At 28.3% G+C, this 27100-nt stretch overlaps 1 protein-coding gene across 3 annotated transcripts; it reads right to left on the bottom strand.

Annotated features, from left to right (window-relative positions):
* Positions 1-683: 683 nt before the first annotated feature.
* LOC107450521 (glutamine--fructose-6-phosphate aminotransferase [isomerizing] 2) lies at positions 684-25793 on the bottom strand. 3 transcript variants are annotated; one of them, XM_043042028.2, is made up of 21 exons: positions 25498-25744; positions 23706-23813; positions 22286-22375; positions 21481-21606; positions 20967-21025; positions 19358-19486; positions 19223-19284; positions 18715-18794; positions 18384-18407; positions 17854-17871; positions 15316-15454; positions 12281-12351; positions 12110-12202; positions 10711-10904; positions 9382-9502; positions 7124-7281; positions 6499-6613; positions 3831-3958; positions 3017-3169; positions 2763-2939; positions 684-1104 (listed from the first exon to the last, which is right to left on the bottom strand). In XM_043042028.2, the coding sequence occupies exons 1-21, from the start codon at positions 25502-25504 to the stop codon at positions 1060-1062; spliced, it is 2097 nt and encodes a 698-aa protein (XP_042897962.1). In that variant the 5' UTR covers positions 25505-25744; the 3' UTR covers positions 684-1059. The 3 variants fall into 3 exon arrangements, with proteins under 3 accessions (XP_042897962.1, XP_042897963.1, XP_042897964.1); XM_043042029.2 differs by lacking the exon at positions 17854-17871 and having other exon boundaries at positions 25498-25773; XM_043042030.2 differs by lacking the exons at positions 17854-17871; positions 18384-18407 and having other exon boundaries at positions 25498-25793.
* Positions 25794-27100: the final 1307 nt, after the last annotated feature.

The raw sequence follows: 27100 nt of genomic DNA, 5'->3' as shown, positions 1-27100 counted from the left end.
AATTAAATAATTTAAATTACAATTTAAGTATTAAAAAACTTAACAATGCTGATTCTTTAAAAAAAACTTAATCCATATTTAGGTTTGCTGACACCTGAAGATTGTTATTCTATCTCATTTGGTTTGCGTTGCAAACATGCTCGCAGCTAAGTTAAATAAATTTAAGTTACTTAGAAAGCGTAAAATCACTAATATCAAATACTCATTTTTCAATGAATAAAGTTGTTGAGGCATAAGTATAACTAAGATATAATATACAACACTTCTATATATGATATGAGCTATTCGCTTTTAACCTTTAGATTCATCCAAATTTATAGCTTAGATTGTTTCAGCTTTTCATTGACCATGTGAGCAAAATTCATTCCGAAATTTGTAAACAGGTACTTTGAGCTTATGACAGCTTACACGCTTGATATTTCAATTCTTTGTTGCCAACGCTGCCAATAAATGAGGGCTGTCACCATGCAAGAGAAATATATATTGATTTTATACAATACTAACACAAAATGACTAATTTGTAAGAATAAAATTACCACTACCAGATTAAATTTTTAATCTTGCTTTAAACTCCAATTATGTCAAGGAATTACTTTTCAATTAAAAAATCCCTATGGTTTTAAAGATGGCAAAAAATTAATCTTCAGAAAACTAAAACCACACAATAAAAACAGATACAAGACTTAAAAGATAAAATTTTTATTGAGTAAAAATTTTAAACATTTTTCAGTGAATTTAAACAAATTTTAAAAACTCACAACCCTGCTACACAAAGTTAAAAAGAAAAAAAATAGAATAAAATTCTTAACTTTACAAACAAAATGCATTAAATGCTTTTTACATTCCCCGTAGCTTTGTTCCAATAATTGTGCATAAAGTGCAATTCAGTGTGAAATGAATGCTTTCCAACAAGTGAATCTATATTTACAACGATAAAAATTACAATTTTTTTAAAAATAAATGTAGATAAATTATGAACTGAAAACAAATCAGCTTTAAATTGAATATTTTAAAATATCTTCCAGTTGTTAGATGAATGTTTGATGGAAAAGGATTTTCCTATTCAACAGTAACAGATTTTGCTAAATTACGAGGACAATCAACCTGGAATAGAGAAAATATACAATAAACATTTATTTTAAAAACAATTTCAGTGGAATTCATTATTTATCTCCAGCAAACTATATAATAGTGCTTACCAACATAAAATTTGCTTTTTAATTATTCATTTAATATGCATTTTTTAAATTTATATAAAAAATTGTGCACCATAGGACTCCTTGAAACCATAATATTTAACACTAGAAAGATTGAAATGCCTAGAAAGCCTAAAGGGGCCAACTGTCTTACTGTGGAACTCACACCATAGATTATTAACTGCCCTGCAGTTGCTGCAGGCCTTCACCTCTTAAACTACCCTACAGAAGAAGATTTATATTCATGTAATGCCATAGAGATAGCAAATACTATTCAAGCACACCATGAGATATGATTCAATAGAGGATACGACACCAACCAATATACAGTTTAAAAAGTAGTTAAACTCCTCATTTTAAAATATATGCAGTATGATTTTCATTACTTTGTTCTTGAAATAAAAATAAATATAAGATAAAAATATACAGTTTTACTTTTAAATTTATAACAATTTAGAGTATCTTAAGCAAAGCAGTATATTTTCAGAAAAATATTTTGCTCAACAAATTAGCACAAAGATAGAGAAATTTTGGAAATTGATGCTTTTATTTTTGGTACCTCATAATTTTAACTTTTTGATAGTTACAACTTGTTTTAAACTAAGGCCGTTCCTTTTACTAAGGAATTGAGTTAATTTTTGGTTATATTTCATAGAAAAGCTTCACCATAAGCTGAATTTCTTTATATATTTACAATACATTTTATAAAGCTAATATTTGCATATGATAAATATTTTATGCAAACTTTAATTAAAAAAAGTTTTATAAATACATAAAATTTTTTTTTAAAAATAAAAGTTAAAACCATCCTTTAAATGCTTGGGAGAGATTGAAATATGAACATAAAATTTTAAACCCATAATTTTTAATTTTATTACCATCGCTGAGCTATCAATATTAATTACTATAACTTTGTAATTTTGAACACAAACCAGAAGCCAAAGAAACTCCTGGATCAGGCATTCGGTTAATCTTTCCTTCATAGAGGTCTTACTGACCTAACTAAACTCATTTGCATTACATTAAGAGAAAAATCACAAAAATTTCTCACAATTAATTTCATAGCAACCCATGATCTGTCTACCACTTGGGATTGATAAGAGCTTGGAATCTATAACAGCTGGACACATCTTATGAATTTACCCACCATCACAGGGACAAAGACCTACATCGCCTCTTTAGCACTATCTTTTAAGCCATCTTAGCACTCAAAACCATAAATTCAAAATACATTACAGTAAGATTTATATTAACCCCTTAATCTCAGACTTTTTTCATTCTTATAACAAACTTACACTATATAGTAAAAATATACATAAGTCCATAATGGAGCTTTTAGTTTTAAACAAATTTTAAAATAGGAGAAATATTTTTGAATTAAACATTCTTGAAGCAAAACTGGAAAAAGGGGAAAAACAAAGTACAATTAAGAACTATTTATACCACAGGTACAAAACTGACAATATCATAGAACTCTTATTTAACTTAAGTTAAAAAGAGGAGTTCTATCGAGAAAATTGTTCAATTAAGAATTCTATTAAAGCACTTTAATTTAAAAATACTTACATTGCATCCTCTCAAAACAGCAATATGATAAGAAAGCAATTGCATAGGTATAACAGTCAAAATTCCTTGAAGACAGTCAACTGCATGAGGCACTTCTAAAAATTTGAAAGCGTGCGACTGAGTTTCAGTATCACCCCTCTCACAAATTATCACAGGTCTTCCTCCACGAGCTATCACCTGTAAAAGCATTCATGTTAAAATTTCATTTATTAAAAAACTTCCAAGCATGAATATTGTAAAAATGAATGACTCACTTGTTGCAATGCATTCATGCATTTTGAATACACTGGATCTTTTGTTACAACCATAATAACTGGCATGGCATCATCAATTAAGGCTAAAGGTCCATGTTTCAATTCACCAGCTAAAATACCTTCAGAGTGCATGTACGTTAATTCTTTTATTTTCTGAAATAACAAAGGATTCATTTGAGTGTTAACACAGTTAAATTCAAATGTATGTAACTTACAAATTTCAAACACAGCATTTCCAATGCAAAAGATTCTGAACAATTTAGGCAAAACTTCTCATTTTCTATAAACATTTTTTTAAAACAAAATCTTCACAACATTCTAGAGAAAACAACTGACCAAATTATGATAAAGTTAATAAAGTCATTTAAAAATATAAGAGATCAATAAATAATTTAAATGATTAAGTTTTTTGCCATAGTGTGGAGCTCAAACTGTGGGAGATTGTTGCCATTTCGGTGGGCATCAATAAAAGTTCTCTAGCATTATAGTTCGGACAAATTAGACTTTTTGCATTTATTCTCAAAAAGCTGGAAATTTTATTTACCTATTTAAGAGAACACAAAAAGTTCAGTAAATTTTAGGATAGCAAAATAAATAAACACCTATTTTAACTTTATTAGATAAGTTTTAAGCTTTAACAAATAGATTCTGTTAAAGAAAATGTCTGCATACAAACTTAAGGCTTCCTTTTTTGACATTGAAAAATGGCTGACAAAAACTGTATTAATTGTTTCTGCACACAAATATGAAACTGGAAAATTTACAAACAATTTTTTTCCAATGATTTAATATGAGATTAAAATCTTGTACATACCAATGCTCCTTCAAGACAAGTGGCATGGTTGTAGCCTCTACCCATAACCAATACAGATTTTTGATGAAACAACTCTTCAGATATTTTTTTGATATCTTCATCCAATTTCAAAACTTCCTTAATATGATCTAAAATTTTAAAAAGTGATAATTAAAGTATCAAATTATGTAAGACATTTTTGGATGCAAGATTTATTTAAAATATTTCCAAGTTTTGAACTGGATATTATACTAGACAATTACAGAATTCGAATAAATATCAAATTTAAGCCTTTTATCTCTTCTATGCATGCACAGTGAGGGGGAAAAAACTGACAACACCCTGAATAATTTTTGATCTAATGGTCAGATCTTCACAGTCTGGGCCTCAACCTGAATGGTTTAAATGGGTGACTCCAAATATGTTAATTGGCGAAGACAATATTTTAAATTAAGAAATCAGACATAAGAATGTACTTTCAATGAATAAACATACCTTTTTTCTGCAAACTGGGAAATATGGTCTTAATAGTTTGGTCAGGAGAGTGATCCAAAGTTTGGATCTCCTAACGTAAATTTTATTTTTTGTGCCTCGTCATCTCAAGAGCTTTTTAACAGAATTGAAAAATATTTTTGAATACATTGGTATACATTTTTTACGTCATTTTGAAGTATCTAACTTTAAATGGCAAAATACAAATTTTGAACGAAATCTGTTTAATAGTTCCTGAGAAATGATTTTCAAAAAGTCTTATTTTTAAAATAAGGTTTCTCCAGAACTATTTGGCTAAATTTGCTCAAATTTTATATTTTGCCATGTAAAATTAGATACTTTTTATTTAAATAATTACATACCTTACAATTAAAAAAATTTTAAGACAAATAAAATATTCAGTATAGTTATATTTTGCATGGATTCACCTTTGGATAAATGAATTTCATAATCATGTACATGCATGCAAAGATTTTTTAATTTGCTTAAAAACTGAGAAATACTCAAAAATTAAAATTAGGGGGCCAAACTTTAGATCACTATCTTGACCAAACTATTAGTACCATACTTCTCAGATTATGGCTACCCCCTATATTTTAATTATTCTACCGCTATATCATAAATCTGAATTCATTTAACAAAAAGGTATATTCATTCAGAGAAAGTACCTTTTTCAGTTTGATTTTGTAACTTAAAATATCACCTGCAATAAATAGCATATTTTACTTTATATTTCATAACAGTCGTTGAACAGCTGATCCAATTTTTATGGGTTTACGTCTACTAATGTTCAACTCCAAAGCCTTGTCATTTTGAACCCAATCCAGTAGACAAGGGAACTCCTGGATCGAATATTGGGAGAAATTTGCCTTCGTGGAGGACTTTTTGATGGAGTTAACCCACATTTTCGTTACATGGAAACCTCCCAGGGTTAGCCTGACTGCAAGGGGACTAAGCCATGATCCGTCTACCACGGAGGATATTTCACGTTAGCACTGTGGCCGGTGCCAGCTGGATGCGGAATTCGCATAGACTGGGATTCTAACCCGGCTCGCCTCATTGGAAGACCAACGCTCTATCCCCTGAACCATCACATCTCAAATAGCATATTTGAAGCCCTCTCCTCAAATCATTAAGATAGTCCTAAAATGTAAAGATTCAATCATTAGATTAAAAGTTATTAAAGGTGTTTTTTGCGCACTGTACACTAATGTTAAACCAAATCATATTGAAACAGTTGCCTTGACAAGGTAAACAAAAATAAAAAATAGTTAAGTTTCCTCAAAAGGTACACAGCAAAAAGAAAAGCGCTTGAATTGAGCTTCCACTTAAGCAATACACAAACATTCCAGTCCTAACTGAATAAATTACAATTGAAATATTTTTTTAAAAGCTTAAAAAGCTTTCCACCACTTAATATGCTCACTGCTACCTAAAGTCTGGTCATTATTCTGCATCTAATTGAAAATTGGTTTTCAATAAAAATAAAATCAGTTAAGATTTATTTCTTTAGCAACCATTTTTGACTTCCCAATTCGTGATAAGTTTATTCCAATGAACAATGTTTTTTTTATTGAGAGAAAATAAATATTTTATGTAAAAAAAGTGATAACATAATATACAGCTTGCTACCATTTGATCAGTTTTATTGACACAAACTACCAACAAGAATTTTGTAACATGCAGGAGCAGAATTCGCAGAGAAAGTGTCAAAAATTTCCAGATCATGGCAACTCGGTAAAGGTACACAATTGTGGACAACTAAGTTTTTAGAATACAAAAGTTTGAGCCGTAGTGGCTCAGAGGACAGAGCATTCACCTTACAATAGAAGAACCGGGCTCTAATAACAGCGATGGCTGGTCGAAACTAATTTTGCACCCAACTCACACGGACTACAGTGTTGAAGAAAAAATATCCTCAGTGGTAGACAGATCATGGGTTAGAGTCCTCTTGCCGTCAACCTAACTGTGGCAGGTTTTTGTGATTTTCTTCTTCATGTAATGCAAATGTGGATTAGTTGCATCAAAAAGTTCTCCACAAAGGCAAAATTCCTTGTCTTCTAGATCAAGTTCAAAATTACAAGAATACGGAGTTGAACATTGGAACTCAAAATTGGGACGGCAGTTTGACAGTTATAAAAATAAAATGAAAGTTCAACAATATATTCAAACTTAAATAAAATGAAGTTTAAATTACCTGGGAGACTCTTAAGACCTCTTATAATTTCACTTCTCCTGGAAAGCATAGAAATACGATCTTCGGACATAACCAAAGCAAACATCACTAAAGATAAAAACTGACTTGTGTAAGCCTAAAAAAAATTTAGCTTTTAAAAATTAGAAATAGCACAATAAATTATAAATGTTTTAAAATAATTCATTTGTACAAAAACTTTAAATGTGTTTTCTGTTACATAAATTTTAAATATTTTCCCCCCAAACAAGAAAACATTTGTAAAATCTTACTCATCAACTGCAGTTTTAGTAGAAATTACTTTAAAATGGTTTTAGAATATTGAAATGAATTTAACATGTTTGAGAAAAAGTAAACAAATGAGAAAATTTAGTAGTTCTAATAAAGTAGGAAAAAATAGATACTTAGAAAATACTTTGTTTGGGGATTATCTAAAAATACTAAATCAAATATTTAAAAAGTAAAATTTTTTTACAACAGTTAAAAATTTTGTCTTAAGAAAAAAATTAATAAGCAGAAAAAATTTTGGATTTCGAAATCTTTAGCATAAAATACACAAAAAAAATTGCTTTTAATAAAATAGCAATAGTCTAAAGATGTTTCAAGAGTTATTACAAAAGAGAATTACTTTAGTACTGGCTACACCAATTTCTGGACCTGCATTGATATGGATTCCACAATGACTTTCTCTGCAAATACTACTGCCAACAGTATTGGTGACTCCAACAATTAAAGCACCACGCTGCTTACAATAACGAAGAGCATTCAATGTATCAGCTGTCTCCCCTTTAATATAAAAATATAATTTGCTCAGTTTCTCTTAAACATTCAGTAAATTTCACAAAGTTTAAAATATTGAAAAATATTGTTCCTAGACTGTTCATTCATAAACAGTAAAATAAAATTTATTTATCAAGTCCATGTGATAGAGGATTTAGAAAATTAATAAAATTTATAAGAGATTATAAAACATCAATAAATTTCTTAAATCAAAAATAAGAATATAGTACCTTGGAAAGTTTATTTGTTTACCTTCAATTTGTTCTGAATTCTAGCAAATAACCTTTCAGTTGAAAGTTTTTTAAGTCACAATACTAGGGGTGCACAGCTTTTTTGAGAGAAGGGCCACTTGCACAGCATGCAGATTAATGAAGGGCTGCACGCATATTTAGTCACGTTAGCGGCAACTATGATAATTTTTATCTAAACATTAGTGTTTTAAGCACCAAATATTTTTATCAGTAAACTTAACATATTTGCAAAAAATTAATACTTTTAATTGAGTAGGATATAAATTTTAACGAAAAAGAAGCTTACAGAATAAAAGTGCAAAACAAAACTAAAAAAACTCATTTTGAAGAGTAATATAAATTTGAACTAAATATTTTAATAAAAGAAAATTTATAATGTTTAAACAAAGACCAAACTGAAGTTTTTTATTCCTTCCAGAAGTTCCGGCGGGTCGCACATGAACAGGCGGCAGCCCGCATTTGTCCCTCAGGCCATAGGTTGTGCACTCCTACACAATACTATGATATGCTATGGCTTTGTGAAATTCAGCTCCTTGCCAAATGGGCAAAAACAAAATTTTGAGTAGGTAATTTGTTTGGTGAGAAACATTTTAGTTACTTAGTAGTTGATAGTATTCTTAGCATTTGTCAAATCAAACTAACTATTTCCAAATTCCATGACTTATCCCTATTTTCCAGGTGGGAAAAAACTCATTTGAAGTTAACTTAAGCGTTTGAATTTAGATTCTCAAATATGAATAGCTGGAAACATGATCAGTAACACAATTAGCCATATTTTCTGGTAATACTAATCAAATAAAGTGCATTAGGGTTTTAATGTGATACAGTAACTTGCAATAAAAGAAAAAGCTAATTATACATCAAAGTCTAGAGACTAATGGTGACCAGAGAACACTAAATTGAACCACCCTAAAATAGTCAATTTAGTGTAAAGGGTTGGTATGCTGATTAGGTTTACAGTGGAAATTTTGAACAAGACATTTCAGTTTCTGCTTTGCGCATATGTCGGATAAACAGAAATTTGGATTTTTAAGATGAAATGCCAGAAGTTAAAGACTGGCAGCAGAAGTTAAAAAATGCCGGGTTCGAAATGTCGATTGATTATTGAAGAATCTGTTAATATACAGTTTCCATTTGTGTGTAATCTCTTTTTTTGTTAGCCAGAATCTTTTGAAAGTTTTTTTTAAACACTTTAATTAAAAAGTAGTCACAAAACATCGATATTGAATAACTGACTAAATAAACTATAAATTATTGTATTAAAAAATAGAGACCTGAACAGACAATTAAAATTTTACTTACTGATCCTTTGAATCAGCAATTAGTTTCTACTCTCTAGCATATACAAAATTGAAGTGATTAATAGAACATGTTTTAGCAACATGCATTTAGTCCTGTTAGAACAAACAAGTCAAGTGATATTTATAAGCGTTCAATTCTTCACATTTAAGATCATGCTAGGATTTATTAAATAGTATTGAATTACTTCAAATTTTTGAACAAAATGAGAAATTTATTCTTTTGAGTTTCTGTGATGAAAAAATAAATTAAAGTTTCAGTTTTTTCTAAATTTCAAAACTTAAGTCACAGAAACAGGTGGGCTTGCAATAAAAAAAATTCACCTTCATTTTCAAATCAAATTTATATTTTACGGACAAATTGACAAATGAAAAGTAAAAAGGTTGGTGTAACAAATCATAGATAAGTGAAATTAAAATAAATGCTAAAAGATCTAAGTGAGAGACCTTAAAAAATTACAGATAATGACTGAATCACATCTTGTACATTTGATTATTAATCTCACTGAGTATTACAAAAATTTCTTTCTATCTAAAAATCTATAATGAATACCCACCGGATTGAGATATGAAGAAGCATACATCATCCCTAAAAATAGGGGTATTTCTGTCAAGGAAATCACTTGCAAGTTCAATCATCACTGGCAATTCTGTCAATTCCTCCAGAATTTGACGGGTCTAAAAATAAACATATCATATTAGTTCGAGGAAGGACAAAAAGAAAGGTGTATTTAAAATGTTTTCTTAATTTTATCTTGAAGATACGTAACCGAGAATTTTATTAAAATGCTATGCAAAAAGATGCACAACCTATGGTTCACAATATTTGCCTTTCAAAATTTAATTATTTTTACAAAAGAAAAAAATAGTTACCGTGGTAAATTATTTTACAGGTCATTCAGATTTTGTTTTCTAGGTTCAAGCTTAAACTTAAATAACACTATTTCGTTGTGTAAGTTTTTTTAATGCCATGCATTTAATGTCTACAATAAAATGTACAAGCAACTTCAAACAAATAAAATGTAAAAAATTCTAACATTGAAAAAAAAAAGTATAATTTCCAAAATGGGTTTTAAATGTCACATTTATCAGATATTGCACATAAGAAATATTTCAAGCTAATTTTTGGAAATATGAAATTTACTAGATTCTTCTCTATATCTATTATAATGAGAGAAAAAATTTGTAATCTTGTATGCATATCTTTACATTTATTTGCATTAATCACTTGAGTAAATAAAATAGTTAGGTATATACAAGCCATACCCATAGACTTAGAGGTTGGCCAGCTCCAAGAGCAAGGCACATCGACCAGAGGTCTATTGTACCCAAACCCTAAATCATGATTAGCAAGAAAGCCATATAGCTGAAATAAAATTCAGCAAACACCTTACAGAAACATCTTGCAGTCCTCAAGTCTTAATGCAATGATGTCCCATATGCTCAAATCTTTAAGAATAGACGTCACAATCACTAAGTATATGTCGTGATGTCTCCTCTTAAAAATTATAACCTCGACAAAGAATTAGATTCAATTCCCATTATGTATAGGTGTCTCCTGAGGATGCAGTGTCCAGTAAGAAGACCAATGATCTTCCTCAAATTGTTTCTATTAAGCTTTAAAAGCTCTTTTTGATGTACACCAGGACAGTGAGAATTCAGCTCCTTAGCTTGTCTCTGACCGTCAGTGACGTGCCATTGCTCACAGGTAATTTTGCTATAGAGCTTGAATACGGCCATCCAGAGGGATAAGTAATTAAATCGGATCTAAAATCTTACATTTTATAACTCCACTAAACTAAATATGACTTGCATAACACTTTAAATGAGATTTGAAATGTGGTGGGTTTTTTGCCAAGCAGTATATTTTTGCAAACAGTACTTACAGCAACAGCACTATGATAGCTGGTACCGCATCCAATCAGAAGAAGTCTCCTGCATCGTTTGATTTCGGGTATGTAATCCTTTATGCCTCCGAGCACAACTGTTTCAGCTTCTAGGTTGACACGACCTCTCATTGTGTTAATCACAGATTCTGGTTGCTCAAATATTTCCTTCTGCATGAAGGAGCTATAGTTGCCTAAAAGAAATGCATTATTTAAAAGTATATTAAAAGAAAGCTTGCCCAATTTTAATTTATTAAAATCACAATAGATAATTTAAAAAATGTTTGACGTAAAATATTTTAACTTTGACTTGTCTGATAAACTTAAAATACAGTTTGACAGTCTAAGAATATTTCATTAAAGTTATGACCTGAAGAGAAATTTTTCCAGAGCAGTAATTTTGCAACAGTGAAATTTTTTTAAATTAAAGCAATAAATTAATGAGAAATCACATTTTAGCTGTGTTTCTAATGTTTCCTGAAAAATATACATTGTGAGACTATTTCTATATATGATCCTGAGCCAAAATTATCATCCAAGTTTTGGAAACTGGGTAAGCCTGCACAAGAAAATGAAAACAGTCTCAGAAGGAAAACTTTAAAGTATAAACACCAGACAAATCACTATGAGGTACAGCAAAAAAACCTGGAGATAATTCTTAACTTTATTAAATATTTTGTTTGTTATTTGTAATAGGCTTTATACCTAAAAACTTGTCAGAATTTGCACAAAATACAATATGAAACTTTTTTTCACAGATAAATATGATACATCTATATAATTGTAAAAAAAATGATTTAACATCAGATAATTATTGTAATCTAATCAAGGTATGATTATGCAAAAATTTTTATTAGATCAAGCTAAATCATTAAAAAATATATTAGGGTTGTGAGAAATTCAGGATGATAAAAATTAGCAAAAGAATTTAACTCCATTATTGTAAGTTAACCCAAAAATTTTAAGCAAAAAAAAATTTAAATTAAGCATCTGTTCTTTCTTTAAAAAGTTATTTATATTAAGCAGCTAGTATTAAAGTAATAAAAACTTATTTTACCCAGCTTAGGAAAATAAGATTTATGCACAATCAAGAAATAATTTTAAGAATATAAAGTTTATATCGCCTTTTTCTCACATCTATTCTAGTAATACTATTTTTTTCTTAAAAAAAAGTTCAATAATGATACTCTGGCTGTGAAAATGAAACAAACATTGAGTTCATTTTCTCAAACTTAATACTAGTTATGTGCCAATAGACCATTAAGCTAGTTTAGGCTTCCTAGCTTTTTCCCCAGAGTTCCCACTCAGTTTAAAAATAAAATAAAAGGACTTTTCAATGACCTTCAAGGATATTTTTCTTATATTTTTCAATACTTGAACAATTAGGTTAGAAACAAACCTTTCATTATTTCTTGAATTGCCATCTTAAGAGTAATAATTTCTCTTGCAGTTGACTCATCAAGTGTACGCTTCATTCTGTGTATAGTCAGATCTAAAATTAAAAAGTAAACATTTAAAAAAATCTATTTTAAGGAAACAAAATCTACTTTCACAGAAGCTGAATTCTTACTTCCATCTTTAACAGCTGCTACATCATCGTCTTCTAAGAATATTACTCTATTAGTATGTTCAATCACAGCACTAAAAAAAAATTTTGTGTTACATATATTGCAACTAATAAAAATGTTCTATTGGTCTAATTTGAGTTGCCATAAAAAAATTTGCTGGGATTCCAATAAATTTATCTGCTTCGTTATAAATGGTAATTAATGTTTATGCCAAAATAATATATTCAATTGCAATAATGATATGTTTTCTTTTCCTCCAATGAGCTGCACAATCGGTCTTGCCAATAAGCAGACCTAGTGTGCTCTCTAGAAGTGATATCCACTCTTTCAGGACCACCACAATGGGTGAGATACCGATGGTCATGTTAATGTGGACGTCTAGTTTCTGCCACACTAGATGGCAGCACCGAGACTATTTGGATGCTAAAGTGCACTAGGAATTTAATTTTGCCAGAAATGCCAAGAGCCAATAAGGCACTCCAGGGATCTTTTACATGCCGCATAATTATACGGCATGGGCGCTGAGTATTTTCTACATCCCGAAAATCCGGTGTCTGGGCCAGGGATTGAACCCGCAGACTTGGGCTCAGAAGGACGACGACAAACCAACTGCGCCACCCAGTCACATAATGATATGCATAACCTCAAGTATGATCTAAAGGCTCATGAGTGGGTGGAGATTGGATTCAGACATCAGGGGTAGTTACCGAACAGTCATTCTGGTTCTTCCCTAAACACTGATAATCACATTGATTTGTTTTATCTTAATGACTTTGACGAGTTATCGTACAGACTATTTTCTTATCGTAAATAATTTTATATATTTAACAATACAATTCACGAGTTCTTTTCTAAAAAGTTCCGCTAATTGAAATTATAACCTAATATAAGTAGATAAGGTTTGATTAAGTAATAAGATTAGACAATATTTATTCTTTATTCTATGGCATTAATGTGCAGTTTATTTTATTTTTACTCTCAACTCATTGAAGTGAATGATTGCTCCATGGTTATAACTTTCAATGGTGACTGAAATTGAAAATCATAAGTTTAATTGCCATTTTAATATATTTTAAATTAAACCTTTTAGTGCCACGGCACAAGTCTTCCATTAGTAGTTAAATGTTAACATTTTTGATAAAATTTACAATTTAATTTTATTATAAACCACATTATAATTTATTTTTTATTTAACAATAAACTTCAGTTACATATTAGTTTCACAAAAAGCAGAATTTTAGATTTACATAAAACTGACGTTGGGGATCAATTTGACTCTCATGAGAAATTAATGTCATTCCAAAGTAAATGAATTTGTAATTGATGACTATTGTTTAAAATACCTTAAAATTTTAGAGATTAAAAAGATCAGTTTTTTTAACAAGAGTAATATTTTATTACTGATTCTTTTGCCAGAATACAAGTCCCATGAAAATAAAAACTTAAATACATTAGCACACAACAAGTATAAAACTGGCTTCTTAGTCATGCGATAAATTTGTATTTTGTTTTAAACGTTAATAAATGTTCTCCATGAGTAAATGTTACTAGACTGTACTTTACAATGAGTTCAACCCGAGCCGCAATGGCTTAGGGGATAGAGCATTCGCCTTCCAATGAGGTGAACTGGGTTCGAATCCCCAGCGATGACTGGTAGAAATGAACCCGCAACTGGCTTGCACTGGCCACAGTGCTGACATAAAATATCCTCAGCGGTAGACGACCCCTTGGGGGTTCTCATGGACTCCTTTCCATGTAACGCAAATGCAGGTCAGTTACATCAAAAAGTCCTTTACAAAGGCAAATTTGTTCCAGGAGTTCCCTTGTCTTCCGGATTGGGATCAAAATTACAAGGCTATGGAGTTGACGATTAGAAATCGTAAACCCAAAAATTGGGTCGGCTGTTCAACGATGATTATAAAATGTGTTCAACCTATTACAAGTTTAGTTAATTTAATAGCAAAATGAAAATATGGAAATTTTTTTGAATGAGCTCTTTTAGAGCTTACACAAAATTGCAGAACTTTATTTTACTAGCAAGAACTTTACTTTTGAAGCAAGAAAATATTGATGCAGAAAATCCAAAATAGATGAACTAATATTGTATATATACTATTAATCTTTTTAGAACTTAAATGTTTTGTGAAATACTGATTTGTTAAAAGTAACTTTTAACACATTTTTGTACAATAGTTGAAACTAGAATGTACAAGATTTTTGACATGAACAAAAAGAATTCTTTTAGAAACTGCTTGATGTGAATTTTACATATTTAAATACATATATTAAAAATTTGATTTTGTAACTTGTAGAAGCTACTGTACTATTAAATAAAAGATTTTTAATTTATAGATCAACTTATAATTCTTTTGAGAAATTTATTACAATAAAGCAAAGTTTAAAATAAGAACCATACCAGTTCAGGAGTAATATTTTAGTTACTTCAAAGCATATTTTTATCATTACATAGAAGTAATAGTTCCCCCAGAGATTATGATGCAGTAAAGAGACGTAAAAATGCAACTAGAATACTGATTTGCTTAGTTAGAAAGAATGATGCAGCTTTTTGCTTTTAATGAAAGTACAAAGTAAAACACTAAAATAACATTAAATCAAAAATATCTAACCATCTATGCCTTCTAAAGTTAACTTAGAATTCAAATTTAAAGTGTTTAGTATTAGGCTAAAAATACTTTCTAGCATATCGCTGGTTCAAAGTTAAAACAACACTTCTGCACTCACTTCTCATGTTATTTGATTAAGAAGTGAGTGCAGAAGTGTCTTTTTAACCTTGAACCAGCGATATGTAACTTTTTTTGAAAAAAAAACTACCTAATTGCACCCATATGATAGTTATTTCATTTGAAACTAATAAAAAATTTAATTTTTAAAATTTATAATATGCAAGCTCGCATCATAGTGTTCTGCATTTTGACAACTGTACTCTAGGAATATTTCTTTTTTTACAAACTATATTGCATATTCCAGAACAGAAATTTCAAAATACAGTGGAGATGTTCTAATAATGAATAATTACCTAGCATCTGATGCAAAGAAATATTCCACTTCTTTATCATCACCAGTTGGATGAAACTCTGTGGTGGAATCAGATCGAGGAATACCTTGAGCTTGCACTGTACCAGCAGGTAAGGGGGAGGTTTGATGAGAGCGCATATCTAAACCACACATTCATAACGAGAAAAAAAAATTAGTAACACTCAAAACAAACAAAACTTTGATATATTTAATTCAAATGAACTAGCTGGCTGCTTAGTTTAGAAATATCCACAAACACTATAGAAAGTATTGAATAACTATTAAGAAAATATTAAAATACTCAATGGCATACATTGACAAAAACATTTTAGTGGTTTCTATAACAAGTTATAAAAACTTAAGAAAATGGTATCATAAATACAGAATGCAGTTTACTTATATGCTAATTTTCAATAACAGAAGAAAATTTTTAAGTATAGAGCTTTATATTTGTACAATCATTAATTCTTCACCAAGCGCTGATTTAATTTAAAGTGTACAGCACTAAATTGTAGAAACAAAAAATTAATATTTTGTTGTTGGAAAAAAGACATTTTTATAATGCTTAACATATTTTAAACTTTACAAAAAAAAAATGGAACAGTTTAGACAAAGCTGAAGAATTGGAAGAAAACTTAGCACAAGATAAGAGTTTTGCATAATAGAAATAAAATAGTAAAAGTATATTAAGGTTTAATTTTACTATCAGCTTTGAAGCATTATTTAGCTCTCCATTCAAATAACTCAAATGGATCAAAAAAGAAAAATTGAACCTCATGTTAATTAACTTCACAATTTGATTTTATTAAATTTAAATTATCAACTTAAAACACAAATTCAAAACTAATAACACATATTTAAAAAACTTGTTCGTTAATTGTCAAGACACAAGCTAAAAACAGAAAACTTTAATAAAATTGCAACCTATTTTTTGAAATATATTTTTAGATCTGCTTACCATCGGTTAAATGAATAAATATTTTACAGAGAGTTACTTTAAACTGTAACATGAAAAGCGTCTAGTAAACTCAAAACAAGAATTATAAATTCAAACTGTTAAATTTTGCATGTTATTCTTTAACTGAGCCATTTTTTTGTCTCAACAATACGTATGGTCAATGCATATTAATTTTAAGAAATTTTTCTTCAGTTTCCAAAAACAATTACCATAACTCCTTTATGATTTTAACAATACATTTTTGTGACTAAAAGCTAACAAAACATAAAAGTTCACTATTGAAATATCTTTTAACTTAACAAATTTTTATGACAGGAACTAATAAAACTAGATAATATTCCATAACATAACATTCATAACAAAAACAATAAGCAAACTGACAGACAAAACAGACTGAACAAAAAATTAAAAGGTAAACATCTAAGAGAAGAAATGAAAAAAAAAAAAAAAATCTTAAATACTTTAAATAGAAAAATGAAATATTGCTTTTTATTTAACTGAAACGTGCTTCATAAGAGATTAATGGGGTCACATTCTTATATTACAAGGAAATACAAGAACGGTACAAAAAACAAAATTAAAAGAACCTAAATTTAAATGGAATTAAATGAGAATGGAATTAAATGAGATAAGCGATAAACTAATTATATACTTCATACAGGAATCTCTTTACAATTTTGTGGCTGCATATTTAAATAAAATAAAAATTTGCAAACAAAGGAAAAAGATAATCTGACATAATACAGAACCAGAAAAAATGAAGTTCAAGTAATCTACATTTCTCTTAAACTTGTGAGATTTAATATCATCTATCTACATCAAACAATATCTTGTTATCCGATAGTATTTTTCATAGCATGAAAAAGAAACTATTTTGCACCTGACCTTTCTAAACTTTCTAAGTTGATATTTCTGCAACATTCTAACTTAATTTATCAATATCTGGCTCAGATTTAAAGTTAAGTAATTTTCAGGATAATAAATTGAGCAACACAAAAACATAAAACACAAATAAAGAAGCAGTTTCAGTACTATAAACAAATATCAATGAGGATACAAAGGATAAAAGAAAAAATTGAACTCAATCAAGTTGCAGCAAGTTAATGTAGAAAAAATTGACCAGCAACATGTATAGAGGAACCAGACAAATCTAGGCAGGGTAAAGTGGTAAGATTTATAATAAGAAATTAAAAAGTAAATCTTGGGAAAGACTGACTGGGCAAAACTTTCAAGTTGTCGGAAAATAAAGTACTCCTTTTCCTTACTTTCATACTGGAAATAGAAAGAAAATACTTTTCTCTAGATTTTCAGTATGATGGACTTACAATGCATTGCTGCTTTTTTTTTTTACTAGTTTCAGTAGTCAATGATTAGATGCAACTTCGTCATGCAATTTTTTGTAGCATGCAACTGCGGATATTTGTTTACAATATTGAAATTGCTTTTCTTTTCTGTTTTAAACTTTATGTTACAATACTCTAGTTCAAAGTTAGCCTTTATTTCTTTTATAAAGAGGAATTATATAATAAAAAATGAAGTAGCAATATTTCATCATAGAGAATAAAAAATAAATTAAAGTACCTGAGTTTTGATTGTCATCTAGAGACAAAGGTGCAACATAGGATGTCAACATGCAGGAAGGGTGAGAAAGGAAGGTATATCAAAATAAGATTAGAACAAAGCACAAAAACAGAAAATAGAAACAATACATAGTTTAGTATGAAACATAAGGTTACAAGAGTTAACATTCCTATACATTACAAGAGTTTAATAGACAAAACTTTTCAGAAAAAATTAGTAAAATTTATTAAGAAAACTAAGAATTAGATATTCATAACATTAGTAAGTTTAGAATTGAAAATTAAAAACTTAAATTAAAACCCTTCATTAAAAGGAAAAATTTAGAAATACACATTCAGATTTATGTCTACATTATAAATTGATGTAAAGACATTTTTAGAGATGTTTATAATGAATATTTTAATGATAGTAAAATAATTAAGTTTTACATAAAAATATTCATTCTTTCAGAATACTTAAAAATCTGAAAAAAGATAAATTATTCTAATAAAGTTTCAAAGCTTGAAGGATGGATTGAAAAAATTTTGTACCTTGAATGCTCTGTTTTTCCAGATCTGAAGTTGCGTGCATGTGAAGAAAAGAAGCATGCATGGAAATAAAGATCACATTCACAATTAGAAATACAGATTGAATATAGAATACACAAAACTCTTGAATAAAAAGATATTATACATTAAAGAATAAAAATGCAAAGAGTAGTTTCATTTTAAATAAGTGCTCACTTAATATTTTAAGAAGTGCAGTTAAGAATACAGTTATGAATTCAATTTTTATAGTAAAAACTGATTTTCCTAAACATAAATTATTAAACACTGATATTTTTCAATGTAAAATTAAAATGATTTTCTGCAACATTCTTACCCTTGCTGTATAATACAGGAATATAATCTGTAGCTAGAGTAGTCTTGCTTTTAATGCCCACAAGCAAAGGACTTCCCCGCCTAAAAAAAGTTTAAAAAATTTAACACTCAAAATACTCAAATTATAGTAGAAAGTCTTAAATTCCTTACAACAGCCTATGTGTATATTAAGTTATAGTAGAAAATAAAATCTAAGTACAGGAACAAAATAATATTGCCAATAACAATTAGTGTACAAAATTTTTTAAATTTTTTGAATGCTAACTAAAAAGCTTAATATATTTATAGAAAAGGTATAGTTTTGTTCTAATACAGACATTTTAAAATTGAATGGTATACATTTTTAAAATTAAAAAAGTATACCATGAAATTGAACAAAATTAATTTTGTTAATTTTAGACAACGAAAAGTAGTAATCAAAAATTGAAAGGAAAAAATTTCTTAAGACATTATTGGTCAATATTTTACAAAACTTACATATTTACAAAAATATAAGAAAGTGAACTAACCTAGTTGCAACACATTCATTTGGATATTTTTTACTTTTAAATACTAGAGCAAATGCACCTTCCTAAAAAAAGAATATGAAATGATAAGTCAATAATAAAATATTATAACAAATTCACAGCAAAAACAATACTTACCAGCTGCAGGATAACTTGTTCAACAAGTTCTCTAAAAGACAAATGAGGATTATTTTGATGAAGGTGTAGAATCAATTTTGATATAACTTCAGTGTCTGTTTCAGATTCAAATTTGTGTCCATGATTCAGCTGCAAGGAAATATTAATAAAATTAAATTTATTTGACTTACAGTAAATTTAAAACAAATATTTAAAATAAAAAGTTAACAAGGAACTCAAGATAACTTTCTGTAAAGGTGTACGGCAATTATTTATTATTTTTTTTTGGTTAGGAAGATACCCTCCATTTTAGCACTTCAGCTACATTAAATTAAAATTAAACCACAAAACAATTGCGGGTAAAATTCATGTAATTTACTCGAAAAAACTACAAAAATGGATTAAATTTTTATCTTGAACATATAACATTAAATTAAAGCAATTAGAATTTTTTTTAAAGCAAATATTTGCAAAGTGTGTAATTTCTGTGATTCTAAATTTCTGTAAAATTTGACTGTTAAGAAATACTGAGGAACTTAATGGCATAAAAATTGGACTACAGATTGCCATACATTTACATTCCATATAAAGAAAGTATTTTATAGAACATAAGAATTTCATCCATTGCTGATAACATAAAAAGCCTCCTTGTTGAAACAAAATTTTTATTCAAAATAACATTTGTATTTTGAGAAATACTAACTTAGATAGCTTTGATTTCCTATGTACATTTGTCAATCTATAAATGTCTAAATATTATGTAGAATGCTTAGATAAAGTAGAAATAAATTAACATAAATAAAAAATTGGAATGAGTTTATAAAACATCAGCATTACATTTGTGAGAATTCAATTGTACATACACCATCCACCCGTTGCTAAGCACCTACTACAATTTTTCAGTGCTCTACCTTTTATCTACAAACACTAGTAGTCACCAGTAGTACTGCTACTGGAAAAAAAGGGTGGTCAAATATTGAGAAAAAAAAAAGTCTCCTGTAGATACAAATTTTTGATCTCTGTGAAACAATTAATTTTATCGATAATTTAAAACATAAATGTTACCATCTTTAAAATTAATTACTATGTAGTCACTTAGAAAATTTAAGTAATGAAAGCCTATATTGTTTTGATAATAAAATTTAATTAAAAAAGCTGTCAAAACTCTCTGGGATAAAAGTATAATAAAATTTTGAAAATAAAATATTCAGCTATAAGAAACAGTAAAAATACAAATACAGACTTTAATTTGAAAGAATAAAATGGGATGTATAATTTTTATAAATAAGTTTCTCTAGTTAATTTTTCTATATATCAAAAATTTTAATTTAAATTTATAAAATGGTTCCAAAAATAAGATTAAGTTAATTTTTAAATATAATTTATTTCATAAAAATGTTTCAATCTAAAATTGTTCAATTTTATGCATTTCTCATTCCAAACATTTCAAATGTGGTTATCAAATGATTCCAAAAACTAAGTTTGAAACACTCAATAGGTTTTATTACTCATTTAGTTCTAAAGTTTATAGAAATTACAATTAAAATAATTAATGAAAAATAAAGTATCAGCAAGACAAAATTTGGACAAATTTCTATAATATGATTTCCAATACTTAAACAATAAATACCAGGAATTTCTTGACATCTTTGTAGTTAGTAATAATGCCATTATGAACACAAACAAATTCTGAAACAAAAAGAACACAATTTTAAAGTCAGTGCAAGTCAATTATAATTACCATTATATTAAGCAAGATTTTAACAAATTCACATTTTTCTTTTTGCAAAATACAAAAAATTAGATTTGCAAAGTAAAACAATAAATCACTAGAAATTTTTAAAATTAAAACATACGATGGATTAATATGTAAAAACATTAGCTGCTGAAGTTTGTTTTTAATTTTTTTTAACGTATAATTTAGATTTTTTTTCTAAGTGAATAAGCAACAGAAATCCTTTCAAACTATAACTAAATATTGAACTGCTTCCTATCTGGCCAGATTATAACCTAGTAAATATAACAAAACAAAAAAATATAAATTCACGCAAGCGTTAATTCAATTCAAAATTAAATTTTTTTCAATTAAAATGCACATAAAATTTCATAAAAAAAATTTAACATGGTCGATTTTAAATGCTTACCGTTTGAAGGATCAGATCTTTGTGGATGACTATTACATGCACTGGGAGCACCGTGAGTAGCCCAACGAGTATGAGCTATTCCAACGTGGGAATCATACTCTTGACTAAAATCAATATCAGTAGCGTCTGAAAGAAATGTTAAACTATATTAAATACCCAATTATTAAATATAAGCAGTGATCATAGAATAAAAATCTAAGTACTTGGAAGCTCAATACAAAAAAATTTTTTTAATTAAATAATTTTTTTTTGGATTATGTTAAATAAAAGTCTGGTCTTCTAAGAAACTTGTTTTCAAAACAAGATAGTTTGAAAGTATGCAATTGAGAGATTTTTGGTGCCCTTATGTTCTGTATTTTATTTACTGCCAGAATGCACTTAAGTTTCACATTAATTAGTATCTGAAAATATAACCTAAAAAGTGACTAAAAATTATCTATGCTAAGTTATAAGCATTTAACAATATCTTTTAATATCATATAATTAATATAATTCCTTGTGTAATTTATAAAATTTTAAAACTGAAATTATGCAGAAAAAGCATAAAACAATTAGCAATTTTTGTTTATGTATTTTATGAATTATTAAAAATAAATTTACTCAAATATAAATAACCTATTGTGGAAAATAATCAAATAGAAAAAAATTTCATTTTTTAATGTTTTAAATTAAAAATCTACAAAATTATAAAAACTAATCTGATGCATAACATATGGAAATTACATTAGAATTTTCAAACATAAAAGTTTGAATAATTTAAACATGTTTGACAAATTAATTTAAGATTTTAACAGCAATGATTTACCCCAAATTTCATTCTCAAGCATTTTCACTTTTCCACTTCGTCTGATTATTTGAATAGATGTTCCAACAGCATCACCATCAATAGCAACTCCTAGTTTTTGAAAGAAAAAAAAATACCATTTGTTAGTATATTTTAAATTCAAAATAAAATTTTAGTAGGATTTCAAAGAATACACTGAAGAAATAAAAAAAAAAGTTAGAATGTTACTGCCATAAAATTGAAAAAAACTTACTTCGCGATTGATTTCGAGAAAAGTGGCTCGACAACTTTTTGTAGTTTACCATATAAAGATGCCAAATATATAAAATTCTAATTTTGAATTTTCTGATGTTTAAGCTTATTTTTCAATTGCAGGACAGAATAAATTATACAATGGCCTATATGTTGTAATTTAATTATAATAGAAAGTAAAATTATTTGTTTTAAAACCTGTCTTATATTTTAAATTCAGCACAGCTTTTCAATGCAACTTTTCTTTAAAATCTGAAATTGAATTTACATGCATTAGCAGCAAAAAGCTGAAAGCAGTTAAAAAATAATTAACTCCATGGAGTCTTTTGCACACGTCTGTAAATATATCTCTTATGTTATAATAAAGTTAATGTTAAACATTGAAATTTATTTTGACTTATTTTTTGAAAATGAACTTTTTCCAAAAGAAAATTAACCAAAAAACCCAACCCTTTGACTGTCTATCACAATCTTAATCTAGATTATAACTTGCTATTAGTTTCTCGATATAAATCTTACTTAAAAAAATGTTAATGTTGATAAACTATAAACACCAAAATACTTGTACATTTTCAGGTGGCTCCACAATACAAAAGACAGAAAAATAAACACGTAATAGCATTATTCAATTAACAAATTTCTTAGCTCTTAGTTGAATTTTAGATTGTAGTTTAAAATAAAGTATATTAAAATTTTAATATAGTGCGTATTAAGCAAAAGTCACAAATGTTTTAATATTAGTCACAGGAGCTTTTTCTCTATTTGCCATTCTTTATACGCATTTCATTTGTACTTAAAATTCCTGTTGATTTTTTTTTTCACTAAATTTCAAAAACATTGCTCATAGAAAGTGAAAAATAAAAATAAAATATATTTAATTCCATGCATATATTTATATATAAAATAAAATATATTTTATTCCATGTCCTACCCATAATAGTATCAGCCACATTTTATATTTTAATTGTAAATAAAACTTTTATAAATTTCATCCTTTTCTCTTACATGCATAAAAATGTTAGGTAATTGAAAAATATCCCATATAATTTTTAAAAAATATTAAATATTTATAAATGAAGAAATTTTTTTAAAAAGAAAACTTATCAAAATTAAACATCCACCAACATGGAGTTGCTCTTTTGTGTAATAAGCCTGACAGTTTGAAAATTAAATTGATTTTGAATTATACCTGCAGAGTCATAGCCTCTGTATTCTAGACGCTGCAAACCTCTAATTAGAAACTCCAAAATTTCTTTTCGAGTACGAGGCTCCAAATAATTCAAGTATGCAAAGATTCCTGAAATAAAAAATGTTCTATAATTTATTAAAATGAAAGACTTAGTATAAAGAATAACACTTCTACTGGTTAGTATTTATAACGTTATTCAACTGTCAAAAAATTTAAAATGAAAAATACTTTCATAAAGTATATCGTAGTGGAGTACAACCTTCAGCTCAAAGACTACATATGACCCTTTAATATTATAAATGTGCCAATTTGCTTTATAGCCCAAAATTTTGAATATTACTCAAGAAATTTTTTTTTTAATTAACACATAATTAAATTTTTTAAAGAAGTTTTCTTTATGATAAAATAAATGTAGTTTAATCCACTGACGGTTCTGCATGTGAAAAGTCTTATTTTATGCAGCAGTCTGCCTAGCAAAGCCGATTTTTCCATGTTAACAGATAGGGGAATAGTGTAATGGGGGAGAAACATCCTCCCAATTTTACCCCTTTTCTAAACTGCCAGTGGGTTAAGAGCTTACGTCAAAAACAAAAGAGTAGCTAAAATAGTTTAATAGTTAAAGTAGTTTAGAAAGTAATTTATACGTAGCTAAAATTATGTATTTTAAAAATATAGTAAAAATGTGTATAAGTTTAAATATTTTTACACTATAAGGTTTTATATATATTTAACAAATATTTTAATAGTAGAATAATATCTCCAGTCCTTTTCATTAAATTAGCTCATAGAATTAATTAAATTTCCCTTTGACATAATTGTGGCCCTCAAATGCTCACCTATTTAGCCAGGTGGTCTATGTAAAAAAGTTCTATACCATCAGTAATGTAAGGACTCCGTAATGCAAAACATTGAATAGTTTAAACTGACAGTAAGTAATCATTAAATAGCTCAGAAATATAAATTTAAAAAGAAAATTGCATTTAAATATATATAAACAATTTAAAAAAAACTTCATAAAAATTACAGTACAGTTCAGTATTGACATATTTAACTAATTACTAGAAATGCATAATACACAAGACTGGTTCGAAATTTTTTTCCCACCATTCATAGAAACTTCATTAATATTACTCAGTGTACAAAGCAAGTTCTGATTATTTTAAATATACTGAATTGTAGAGTAGGTTCAAGAAGTATACACACATAATTACACATTGTATGTGAATACAATGTGCTTGCAGAAAATCTCTCATTTTATATAAGTCTACAATTCCCTAACTTCATTTTATCACTATTTAATTAAATTACATACTAACGGTTGTATAAACTTTATTCTAAATACTGCACAGCTTTACAAAATATATTGAAAACTGTTTTAAAAAATAAAAATATTCTTAATGTCCCAGTTACTAAATACTTAAACTAACAACTAAGTACTAGCACTAAAATTTTCTTCAATAGGGAGTGTAGTATTACCAAAATTAAAATTATGAAAGAATGTGCAATACAAAAACACCTTTTAAAGCTTTACATATTTACAGCAAACTTTTCAAATATACATATTAAAGAAAGCAGATATTTAAAAAGGATTAGAGTAATTTTAAGCATGTAAATAACGACCAAAATTTAAGACTAATTAATTAATAACATAAGTAGGACAAATTTTATGTTTATTACGAATTGATATTGTTTTTGTTAAGTTCAAGATAGTTACTTCTTTTTTGTCTACAAGCAGGGTTAGTATTAATTAGCGTTATAAATTTTAAAAGTTTAGCTAAATCACAATACTCACCGCACATTTTTAGATGATACGCGAGAGTACTAATGTAAGACTACTGGAAGAAGTATATGTGAGTTATACCGGTTAAATGACTTCTTAAAAGAATTTGTTCATAACTCAACTACTTCTGAATAAAACCAGATTTGAAAAGAAAAAGGATGAATGTTTGACGTAGCAGACAGCCGGGTCTGCAAAATGCAAACAACTCATTTAAGTCCCACCTATTTCATCCATGACAGACAGATTACATGCTGTGAGTGGTCAGATCAGGAGGCTCGTCTCAAACGTAGAGAGATTGAAGTTGAAGTAAATTTTGTTTATTTTATGAATAACAATTAAATAAGTAGACAAATATATAAAGCACAAATTAAGTTATTTGCTTTGAAAAGCTGTGTATTTTTTATCAAAATAAATAATTAATTTGTAATTCAGATTTCAGTTTGATTTTCGAACTATTCGGGAATTAGTTTTTCAATACCACGATTTCTGATGTCAAGTTAGTCCCGCACTGGACTGATCGTAAAGCTGCACAATGGGCTATTGGCGATGGTCTGGAAAACATCCCGGAGGATGATTCGAAGACATGTCATCACAATTTTGTGAAGGTCACTTCCTCAAATTAGACATAAATGTGAAGGGGAAGGAAATTTACTCCAGTTCCCTGTACCCATGATTTCTGCTCAGCAACCGACCACAAACTTTCGATTCCACAGATTTTACGAGCACGTATATCACATGCTCAGTAGGTCTTAGTGGAGTCGTAGATCGAACACCAGCCCCTCCAGATCTAAGTCCGATTCTCTAACCACTGGGCTACTACGGCCTCTGATCATAAAGACGCAGTGATCAGAAGTACACCGAAATCAAGCATCACTGGCTGCTGTCAGTAAGCGGCTTTGTGACAATTTTGATCAGTTTGTGTAAGTACAGAGAGTGCTCGGTATAGGTCCTTGTTAACTGTTCGATTATACAGTACTCGATTTTACGCGCAGGTCGTCGGGCTACCAAAGCAGGAGAGCTATTCCTAATGCAGAGGATCAGAATTGTGATGGCATGTCTTCGGATCATCCTCAGAAATGTTTCTTAGACCGTCTCTATTAGCCCATTGTGCAGCTCCAGTGCAACGAAAAAAAGAAGAAAAAAATCCTCCCTACCTAATGTCAAATTAGACAATGGTTGATGACCATGGATCATACTGATGATCTTACAAAGTTAATATGATTTTATAAAAAAAAATTCGAATGTGAAATTAATCTTTGAACTACTAAAAAAATTGCCAACGATGCAAATTTCACTCTTTTCCTGGTGGAGTAATTGTGATAAATGAACAATTAAGATAGTATTTATGAATATGTAATGGAATGGAATCTTTTTGATATATCCCCAGAAAGTTAGTATATAAAAATGGAAAAAAAGAATTGTTTCTCTTACGATGTTTCGCAAGAAACTATCATTAATAAATCAACTTTATTTATTTATTATTTTTAAAAATTTCTTTACGTCACAGTGTTTTACTGCACTTCTAACGCTAAGACAAAGGCTATACAAAATCTCTCAATTGTCTAAAAGAAGTCTTTTTTTTTTTCCAAGGAAATCTGACTTATGTAATATTTCC

Source organism: Parasteatoda tepidariorum, chromosome 4, assembly GCF_043381705.1.
Source record: "Parasteatoda tepidariorum isolate YZ-2023 chromosome 4, CAS_Ptep_4.0, whole genome shotgun sequence".
NCBI classification, from domain to species: domain Eukaryota; kingdom Metazoa; phylum Arthropoda; class Arachnida; order Araneae; family Theridiidae; genus Parasteatoda; species Parasteatoda tepidariorum.
This window is presented reverse-complemented; position numbering and strand designations above follow the sequence as displayed.

Excerpts from the sequence above, each read along its gene's own strand:
- LOC107450521 (XM_043042028.2), bottom strand. Across the intron at positions 22,376-23,705 it reads CAGAGGCTATGACTCTGCAG|GAGTTGCTATTGATGGTGAT; the intron begins GTATAATTCAAA and ends TTCAAAAACTAG. Across the intron at positions 10,905-12,109 it reads AATTCAAGAAATAATGAAAG|GCAACTATAGCTCCTTCATG; the intron begins GTTTGTTTCTAA and ends CATTTCTTTTAG.